At 46.4% G+C, this 10278-nt stretch overlaps 1 protein-coding gene across 1 annotated transcript; it reads right to left on the bottom strand.

The window, feature by feature from the left end:
• Positions 1-158: 158 nt before the first annotated feature.
• On the bottom strand, positions 159-9891 carry LOC117044661. The gene is made up of 7 exons (XM_033145470.1): positions 9847-9891; positions 5063-8387; positions 3025-3170; positions 2460-2651; positions 1552-1724; positions 802-919; positions 159-233 (listed from the first exon to the last, which is right to left on the bottom strand). The coding sequence occupies exons 2-7, from the start codon at positions 8280-8282 to the stop codon at positions 159-161; spliced, it is 3924 nt and encodes a 1307-aa protein (XP_033001361.1). The 5' UTR covers positions 8283-8387; positions 9847-9891.
• Positions 9892-10278: the final 387 nt, after the last annotated feature.

Below are 10278 nucleotides of genomic sequence, written 5' to 3'. Positions count from 1 at the left end.
TTCTGACTAAGGCGCTGATAGTTCTTGGGTCATGGATGTGAATGTGGGTTCGGTCCATGATCCCTTTTTGCGAAGTCCCAGTTCATCTCTGTCTGAATTTAAAGCTTCCTTGGCCCTGTGCCACCATAGACTTTTCCTCCACCTGCTGCAAAATGCAGCTACATCGACTTCTTCTGAATTAGCGGCCGGTTGGCGCAAACCCTGCAGAAAAGTGAAGCAAGGAAAGAGTAATGCTGTTTGAAAGTGAAACTAATACATTCAGAAAACAGGGGCTTTAGAATTATGCTAAGCAGTTGCAGGCAAAACAATTCCCAATCTAAGGGTGGGTGACAAAAGAGATGAGTGAGAAAATGCTCACTTTCCTGAGTATGTCAAATCCCAATATCAAAAAACTTACCGGTAGTTCAATGTGATGTGAAAAGCCAAAGCAAACCTTGAGTTCACACACTCTTCACTCCTTTCTCATCTGGCACAGCTGTGAGGGGTCCAGAAGCTTCCACTTTTGCTTAACCACAAGCTTGTTGCATTGCCACAACTGACAAAATGTGGTTCATTTGAATTGGTGGCTAAAGCCGACTTGAAACCATGGGTTCATATAAACTAGTTTTAAAAGGACTGGCCCAAGGGTGAATGTAGTCCATGTGAACTAAAAAGGTCTAGACTCTAGCCACTCCTGCCTTGAAGCAAAGTGCAGTGAAGTAAAATGAGGGAAGAGTTTCACTCCCCTCTCTCACATAGTCTTTTTAATGTAAGGATCCCCAAACCCCTGCTTTGTATGTAAATAAAAGGTTACATACTTACTTTGACGCAAGCCGCTTCTGCAGCCTTTAACATCTGAAGAGCCACCTGGATTAGGTTCTGTGCATTGCTCACAAGGTGCTCGGCAGATGACCTGCTTTTACCTGTTGATGCATTTACCCTTGGAAGTACAGAGAAAAAGCATTATGCAGTGCACCTAAGGTGTGACATGGGGCTTCTGTGGCTGGAGGAAGAGGGGTTGAGCCCTACTCATGCATTGTTTTTCTGATTAAATTGCCTCTCCCTCTAGGGATGTTTTTGGGGTGTTCTGTTGATTACTCTTTTATTTATGTAATATTGTAATTCTACCCCGATAAGGCTAGTTCATATCATCCATTGCCAACCATCCCAGTAAACATAAGGATCAAGGGTGATTAAATTTATTTATTTTTAATTGACTAAAGAAAGCTTATTCACCTTTCCTGGGTACCAGTTCTGAAAAGCCAGCACTGAAGTGCTCAACCAATCCTATTTACAAGAACAAACTCACAGTAAGTGTGTTCACTGCTGCAACTCCCTCCCTCATCCACTAGAATGGGGCTTAGAACCTTTTGCCCTCCAGTGCAGACCATCATCATCCCTGCTCCCCGGGGGCAGGCAGCTAAGGAGATCTGGAGGCTATGAACATCTGGAGGGCCACAGGTTCCTCAGCCCTACAAAGAGATATGCAATAAATCTCTCCCCTAGCAATAAGTTGTGCAAAGGATGTTCTCCTTTGGAAAGAATCAGAGAGCATGTTTAAAAGCCAGTTACCTGGAAACGATGCTAAGCTGGTAGCCAATGGTCTTTGTTTGCTCCATGGCATACAGCAGTTCGGTCGCACATCTTTCATCTAGGCAGTTCTTTGCAATGATGCCGGCAAACTTTACCAGGGCTTCCCCTCCAGAAATGATCTGTGTGGCGCAGGAAATGAGTTGTTCCTTGGTCTAAATGGGAAGCAGTTCCAAAAGAAAACCCCACAACACAAAATCAGTCCTGATATCCACTAATACATTCACACTCCACACTTTATCCAAAGAACTCAGAACAGGCCTTAAGTTAAGAGACAGTTTCTATAACCTGCAGCTGAGGATAATGTAATTTTAAAAAGCTCCCTGCATCTGGAAACAGGAGTGGGGAACCTTTGGTCCTCCAGATGTTGCTGAACTACAACTCCCATTGGCTCTAGCAAGCATGGCAAATGTCTCGGGCTGGTGGGAGTTGTAGTTCAGCAACATCTCGCTGCCCCAAACCTCCCACACCAGATCTGGAAAGGCAGCAGGTTAAGGAGAAAAGCTAGGTTGGAGCATTCTTCCTGATAGAATTCTCCATGTGGAGGGGAATGTGGACTATTTAAACATTTCAGCTAAGGTTAAGGACAATGTTGTCCAGAGTGACAAGTCAGAGTGACCAGGTACAGGCATCTGAAAGGCATAACCAGCCAGAAGACAGCAAAGGAAAGCAAAAAAAAAAAAAAAAAAAAAAGGCACAGATGAGCTCCCTGAAAGCCAGCTTGGCATATTTCTTGAATAGGTGAAGCTTCTCCGAGAGTTTGCAGAGCAGAGTAACAGAGGCAGCACTGTAGAGAAATGAGAAATTCCAGAGTTGAGAAGGAACAATATGGTGGCCTTCTGAGCCCTGGTCTTCATTCCCGGGGGGGGGGAATAATAATGGAAAAGTACCGCAATTGGCCCCTTCCTTTTTAGAAACTTGGCCATGTATGACATCTGAGTTGTCATCTGCTGGGTGACTTGTGAAATTGGACAGCCGTCATGCCCCGACATCCCAGAGTCTCCCGGCGAGGCAGCAGCGCTGACTCTCAAGTTGCGTTCAGAGTGACTGGGCTCAAAACCACTTTGTGGATCTTCCCAGGGCTGATGGAGAAAGCAAAAGAGGAAATTCCAGCCTAGAGAATATATGCGCTGTCCTCTTGATAAAATGCAAAGAACGAAATCCGGGTACTCAATAAATAAAATACATTTCTAAATCATATTGTAAGGCTTTCAGCGGCTGCTCATGAGTAACCAGGCTGACGCAGAAACTTCTAAACTAAGTTTCTTTATTGTGCAGATGAACTATATACAGTGCAGCTACAGAAAAGACGTCCAGCTCATCCTTCTGCAGAGTCCGGGATTGGCCCCTTCCGGTTCCTTCCCCAGCATAAAAGGCGCGGAACGCAGAACCCCCGCCTCCCCCCTCTGCGTCTTTCCCCCCTGCGCAAATGGGGAGACGGAAGGGCTCTGCTACCTTGTCAGAGCCCTGGCTCCTACTCTCCACTCCCATCTCCCCCTCCCCACTGGAAGGACTGCTGATCCCTTCGCTGGAAGAGGAGGAGTTGCTTAGCAACAGGGGCGGGGGCTGGCGATATTTAAACAGCTCCGGCAACTCCTTGCCTGTTGCCGGAGGCAGCCCCCTGACACATATATAGGACAATCTTATAGCCAGATAGCCAAGTATATATAAACATTGGTATTACCGAAGAGAGTATGAAGCAACATGTCAATGAGATACAAGGTATGCATATAAATAATTGCACAAAACTATATTCTGCTAATTGTGTTTCAATTTCTAAAGTCTTCAGTGGCATACAAGTAAATAGGGGCCTCTACTTGGACAAGGGACGTGGGTGGTGTTGTGGTCTAAACCACAGAGCCTACGGCTTGCCGATCAGAAGGTCGGTGGTTCGAATGCCCGCGACGGGGTGAGCTCCCGTTGTTCGGTCCCAGCTCCTGTCAACCTAGCAGTTCGAAAGCATGTCAAAGTGCAAGTAGATAAATAGGTACCACTCCAGTGGGAAGGTAAACGGCATTTCTGTGCGCTGCTCTGGTTCGCCAGAAGCAGCTTAGTCATGCTGGCCACATGACCCGGAAGCTGTACGCCGGCTCCCTCAGCCAGTAAAGTGAGATGAGCGCCGCAACCCCAGAGTCGTTCATGACTGGACCTAATGGTCAGATGTCCTTTTACCTTTACCTTACTTGGACATGAACCCAGAAGACATAGTCATATTTGTGATTTGCTGCAATGAGGTTCTTTTGTGGGTTGAAAAAAATGACCTGTTGCTCTTCAGACCCCAGCAGCAAGTTGATACTTCTTATTAGGAGAAGTAGCGGTGTGGGGGTATTTTTACCAAGCAAACGCTTGGCCAGTTCTGCATGTTTGTCTCCCTAAGCCAGCCCCCTCTCAGCCTGGTGCCTCCAGATGTTTTGCATGTTAATCCATTAGCCTCAGCCAGCATAGCCAGCCAGGCAGCAATCTGGAGTTGGGGAAGGGTACATTATCCCAAGGTGGGGGACATGGGGCCCTGTGGATGTACCGGTAGTTGGATTCACAAAAGACACGTCACAGAAGAGAAGCAGGATAGGCTGAAGGGCTAGTAAATTGCCGAGGGAAAGGTGGAGGTGGCTTCCGAGCCCCCAAACACAAAACCCATATTTGTTTGCTCCAAAACCCTCTTCCCATAAGAGAAGAGAAGAATGGATTTTTCAGAAAAGATCTTGCAATAAGTAGGAGTAGTTCTACTCCTCTCACCGTATCCTGATGTAACCAGTGAGAAAGCAGTGGTATGCAATGTGGTATCATTGCCAAAGCACATCCTCAATGACTGCTAAAGAGCTATCGGAGATATGAACCATCCAGGGGGGTAGCAAGGTAAATTGGTACCCGGGGGCAAAAAATTTTTGTCAAACCCCCCCCCAGGCAAGGGAAGGTCAGGTGGTACCCAGTGCGGAAAATTTATTGTCAACCCCCCCCCATTGATCCCCCCCCCCGCAAAAATTGTTTTATGTTTTTTTCATATTTTCTTACAAAGGAATAATAACAAGTAAGTAATAATAATAAAAAATTATTTATATCCCACCCTCCCTGGGCAGTCGGGCTCAGGGTGGCTAACATCAGATACATAACATTGGTATAAAATCAAACAACAATTAAATTACCTCCTAAAAACATCTCAAAATCAAATTATAGTCTAATTAGATGGCTTTCCACAGGGTTAGGGTTGGGAACAGTAAGTGTTCTCTGAACTGAAATTTCAGTTTTCATGACATAGGAAAACAGCCAAGTGAACAGCTATTTTGGTGGAGGAGGGTCAAGATATTAACCGATATGCATGAAATTTCATATATAGCTATATAATCCCTAGTATAGGAAGATAGGACCTTCGGAGCAGGCATTTAAAAAAAAATTCCAAAAAAAAAAATTCCAAAAAAAATTGTTCCTTGATAATTTGTCACCCCCTCCATTATGGAACCCGGGGCGGCCCGGCCCCTCGCCCCCCCCTTGCTACGCCCCTGGAACCATCTTACCGTTTTGGTAACGTCCCTAGCAAGCAACAGGCCTTGCCCAGTCTTAGTGGCTTTGAGCTTTGGTGTCACAGGACTCTGGTCCTTTGCGCTGCCCAGTTCTTTCTGTAAGGGGGGTTGCACTTGACAGGAGGATTGGCTGGAAGGCATGTGCCCCTCCTTGTTTTGCAAGCACCTCCTCACGCGCTCCACGGCTGCTTCACTCGCACCCTTTGTGGACTGAAGCTGTTTCACAAGATAAGCCGCTGTAGCAGACCACTCGTATAAAACACTGTCTCCGAGAAGATGCTCCTTGTCTAGCTGGCTTTGGAGCTCCCCAGCTCTCCTGATCACTTCATCGGTGAGGAGCAGAAGGTGGTCTGCCGTGGAGAGTAAGTTCCCTTTCAGTTCCTCAGAAGAAAGGCTCTCCAGAGCATCACCGACAGTCTTTTTGACCATCTGGATATTTGCCCGGAGCTCATCCGCGTTTTTCTCAAAGGCCTCCTTGTCGATTTGGACCCTGTCGCCTTCACTGCCACGTGGCACAGGCTGGGTTCGGCTGATGATGCTTCGGATGCTACTCAAGTATTCTCCATTGATCACACTCATCTGAAGCAGAAGGACTTTGGCTGTTAGGGCAAGTTCCCTTTGGAGAAGCTCAAAACGAACCGACAAATTGGGTGCAGGCAGCGGGGAGGCAGTCAGAACATCGGCAACTCCAAGCAGGGAGTATGTCAGTGTTTTCATCTGCTCCTTTAGTGCTGTAACCTCGTGCTTAGCACTGTGTTCAGCACACGACAGAAGCAACAGCCTGCTTGCTTCCTGTATTCGAAGGGAACTTTCTGATACTGCTGCCAGGCTGCTCCGCAAGCAGAGCAGGTGCTTTGTTTTGTCTCGCAACTCGGTTAAGGACAATACGTCTCTTCCTATAAACTGGTCTACAGAGCTTAGGAATGCTTGGATGGTGACAGACCACAAGAGGCAATGCGCATCCAATGTCTCCAGCTCTGCTTTGTTGCTGGAGTGGGGCTGATTAACAGCCAGGGCCTTTTCAAGCAAGAGTTTTGTCCTGGCTTGCACACAAATTAATTTAGCTTGAACTCGCAGAAAGGTTTCGTGAAGTCCGGGAAGCTCGGGGAGCCCCTCACCGTGTTCTATACGAGTGGCTTTGCCAGCCAGTTGAACAAGAGCCTGTAAAATCTCCATGATCTCGCCTAACACTTTAGCATTGTCAGAAAATTCAGACGAGGATCGAACGCAAATTAACTGCCTAGTCAGGCTGTACCAAGAGCTTGCAACAATGGCCAGACCTTGCTTAACTGCATCAATTCTCTCTGAGAGCAAAACTGCTGTTTGCTGAAGTGTCTCTGTGCAAGGAATAGAGTTTGAGTCTACCTCTCTGGCTGAGCTAATAAGACAAGGGATTAATGTCACTATTTCTCTGTATTGCAACAGTTCCTCTGACACAGGCAGCTTAGAAACCTGCAAGGCTTCTTTAGCAGCGTCAACCCAACAACTGGAAAGCTCCAATAAGTCAGAGCAAGCACTGTTCAGGCTTGTGACATTGTGTGTCTTTGTAGCTGCTATGATCTCGCTGATCAGAGTGTGCATATCAATCTTTCCACTTGCACCTTCAGAAAATAAATCAGTGCCACTAGGATTTGGGGAGGAAGAACTGTGGACAGGGATAGACCAGCCTGAGAGCTCTTCCAGTAATTCTGAATTGTTTGAACTACTTTGCTTTGTGGTGCTTTGTGTATCAAGCACTATAAGGTCCTGGGGAGTGAAACAATCTGGAATATCTTTGGAAATAATGCTGCTTCGAACACCCTCCCGAAGTGGGCTGAGAATATCTGGCTGATTGCACTCATCCAGTCCCAGTCTGACATTGCAAGCAGCCTCCATCAAATCTTTTGCCCTCTTTGAATATTCATCTTTGGCTTGCAGACTAGCCATTCTTGCCAGACACTGATCTGCAGCGACTTTCACCTGCGGTATGGCATTTTCCAGTTGCTTAATTAAAGCCAGCAGTCCATTCCGGAAAATGGGATCTCTGGCTCTGTCCCGATGTCTGCTAATAAACTCAACAACTTGCACCGCTCTTTTGGAAAGGCTGGATGCGTGCTGAGAAAACTCTCCAGATTGCTGCTCCTCTAAGGCCTTCTCACTCCTTGCTTTGTGCTCCGCCATGTCCTGCAGACATAATCCCAGGAATTCACGCAGATCAATTACTTTGTCCAAACACATCAGCAGGCTTTCGGTCGTGCTCAACCACGTCTGACACAGGAAGTGCAATTTTTCAGGTGCATCCTTACGACCTGGAGGGTGGCTCATTTCACAGAGAAGGGAAGGCACGGTGGCAAGAAGTCTACTCAGATGGTCTACACAGCCTTCGATGCCCTTAATGGTTCTCCTTTCGGTGCAGGTGACTAGAACAAAATTTGCCGCTTTGAGCATCTGGTTGGAATGGTTGAAGAATTCAGTAGCGAGAGGCTTCAGTTTTCTTAGGAATCCTCCATTTTCAGCAGGGGAACATGGTTGCATGGCAGCTTCCACCAACCTCTTCATGGGTCCTTTGGTCTCCACAAAATTGTCCAAAACCTGATAGAGAACAGCAGTACGTACTGCTTGATCAAGATTTTCCATCTCTGCTCTCATGGCAGAACATTTCTCTTCTATACTACCCCCTCTCTGGTTTTCCACTGGTAAACCCTCCAATGTGCCCTCATTTGTGGAAATCATCTTTCTGAACTTCAGGAGGCGATGACAGTGCTGGACCAGATTGAGCTTCACAGGTCCTCTCGATGAGTCAGCTAACAGCATGCAGTAGAATACCAGCGATTCTACAAGGAAGCTTATCTCACCCTTGTTAGACTGAGGTCTGGACAGGAGGCTCAAAACATTGTGCAAATGGTGAGGAAAGAGCCCGGTTCTTTCATGTAGTTTCTTTGTTCCCACCTTGTTCCTCAGCTGGGAGATCAATTCCTTCACTGTGCTTCTTGCCAAGCCAAAAATATAGCTTTTTGAGATTTCCACTTGCTCATCACCGGGGTGCTTTAGACTGCTGAGTTTTGCTGTGTACAGCATCGGAATGCAGTTTTTAAGGAGCTGTAGGGTTTGAGCCAAGTGCTTCCGACAAGATTCTTTCAGATCCCAAAGAAGTCTTTCTGTCAATTTGGTCAGCAGCAACAAAGCCTCCGAAAAGCTGCGGAAAGTGACCAGCATTGCTGATACGTCTTCAGCAGGTTCCAGTACAAGGAGGCAGTTGAAAAGCCAGTGGGCAGCTTGAATTATCTTCCTAACCAGAGCATCATCTTCTGCTTGGAGGACCTAGTAAATTAATTAAGAAAGTATGTATTATTATTATTATTATTTTAATTGCATTGGAATAATCATTTTGGGTGAGGGAGACTAAACACCATCTGCATCTTGAGAATGTTGATGTCAGGATTAAAATAAAAGTAAAAATAAATTTTAAAAGGTCAGCATAGTTGCAATAATCTATTTGGCAACTCTTATAGTGTCATTATCCTAAATGCAGGGATGGGGAACCTCAAGCCCAGAAGCTGAATGTAACCTTCCAAGCCCCTCTTTCTACCCAGGCCACATGCCTCATTGGTCCTGCTTCATACCTTGTGTGCTTTGGCCCAGCTAGAATGTGTCCTTAAACTCAGATGATGCCTCTTGCTTTCCTGGAGGGGTGTGCGAGTGGGTGCAGAAACTAGCTGTCTGCACAAAGGGGAAATTTACATCCGTCGCTCCACCCACTTTTGCATCTGGCCCTGCCCACCACCAGCATGTGGTGGTGCCCAGAAGGTTGCTCAGAAGGGAACATGACCCCCTGGGCTGAAAAAGGTTCCCCTGCGCTCTCCTAATGTTCCAAAGATGGGATTTCATGTTCTTATATATACTATAAAAAAGTCATCATGCTGTAGTTTGCATGGCCACCACTAGGTGGCCAGGCGAACCTCAGTGTGATAACAACAGGTGAAGTGAGCAAGCAGGTAGGCAGGCCTTTGCCATGTTCCCCCTGTCATGTTGCTGCCGCCACCACTCGCCTGCCCATCATGAGCAACATGATGACTGTAGCATACCCTCCAACTTTTCTCCAATGAAAATAGGGACGTCGTATTCCATAAAAATAATAACAATAATTTTATTGTGCCGAACTGATGAGGTTGCCCCAGCCGCTCTAGGCAGGTTCCAACATACCGTATATAAAAACATAACCAAGCATTTAAAAGCTTCGTTATACAGGGCTGCCTTCAGATGTCTTCTAAAGGTTGTATAGTACTTATCTCCTTGGCTCGGGGGTCGGATAACTCCATACCCTCTGACATTTCTCTGATGAACATCCTAAGGAAAAGTGAGACATTCTGGGATCAAATCAGATTCTGGGAAACAGGGATGGTCCCTGAAAAACAGGGACACTTGGAGGGTCTGCTGCAGTCTCTAGTAATATAAATACAAATTCACAGTGCAATTAAGTCTGGGCGGACATGTATGTAAACGCTACAAGCTTTGTTCCTTCCTGAGGAGCAACATGGTCCACCAGTTACGGCATCCTGCACCCAGCAGGGACCAGCCTCTCTCAGGATTCTGCAAGGCCTGCTCCCAACTCCCCACTAACTCAGGAAGAAGGCCTAGGGAGGCATATAATGCCTTATAGAAGAAGCCTGAGGTTGCACCCAGCAGTTTGTAGCAATTAACTGGCGAAGAAAACATCACTGAAACACTGATGAGTGAGCCCGTTTGTGTTTTAAACAAACTGGAAATACGTTGGTTGTACTTTTATTGTTTCCACAAGGATCCTTTTTGCAGATGCAGCCAGTTCCTCCAGGAAGTTATCGGCATCAGGTTGAATGAGAAGCTTCTGAGCAACCAGGAGGATGTTTTCCCCAGAGATCAGGAGAGATTCCGCCGCGGGTGCCATTTCCCGCTTTAGCACCTCGTCATCGGATTCTTCAGCCAGTCTAGAATGAAGCAAAATATTATTATTATTATCATTATTATTATTATTATTATTACCCTGCCCTCCCTAGCCAAAACCGGGCTGAGAGCAGCTAACATCAAATATATAACATCATATCCGTTGGTTTCCACTTTTCACCGAAACCGCTTGAGCAACAGCGATGAAATTTGGACACAAAGCCACATGCCACTACGCGAGTGTTCCTAGCTACATGGGGTATACAAATGTCACACCTATGCAAGGTAAAAA

This window comes from Lacerta agilis, chromosome 3 (assembly GCF_009819535.1).
Source record: "Lacerta agilis isolate rLacAgi1 chromosome 3, rLacAgi1.pri, whole genome shotgun sequence".
NCBI lineage: Eukaryota > Metazoa > Chordata > Lepidosauria > Squamata > Lacertidae > Lacerta > Lacerta agilis.
The sequence above is the reverse complement of the archived record's forward strand: the minus strand, read 5'-3'. Positions and strand labels throughout refer to the sequence as shown.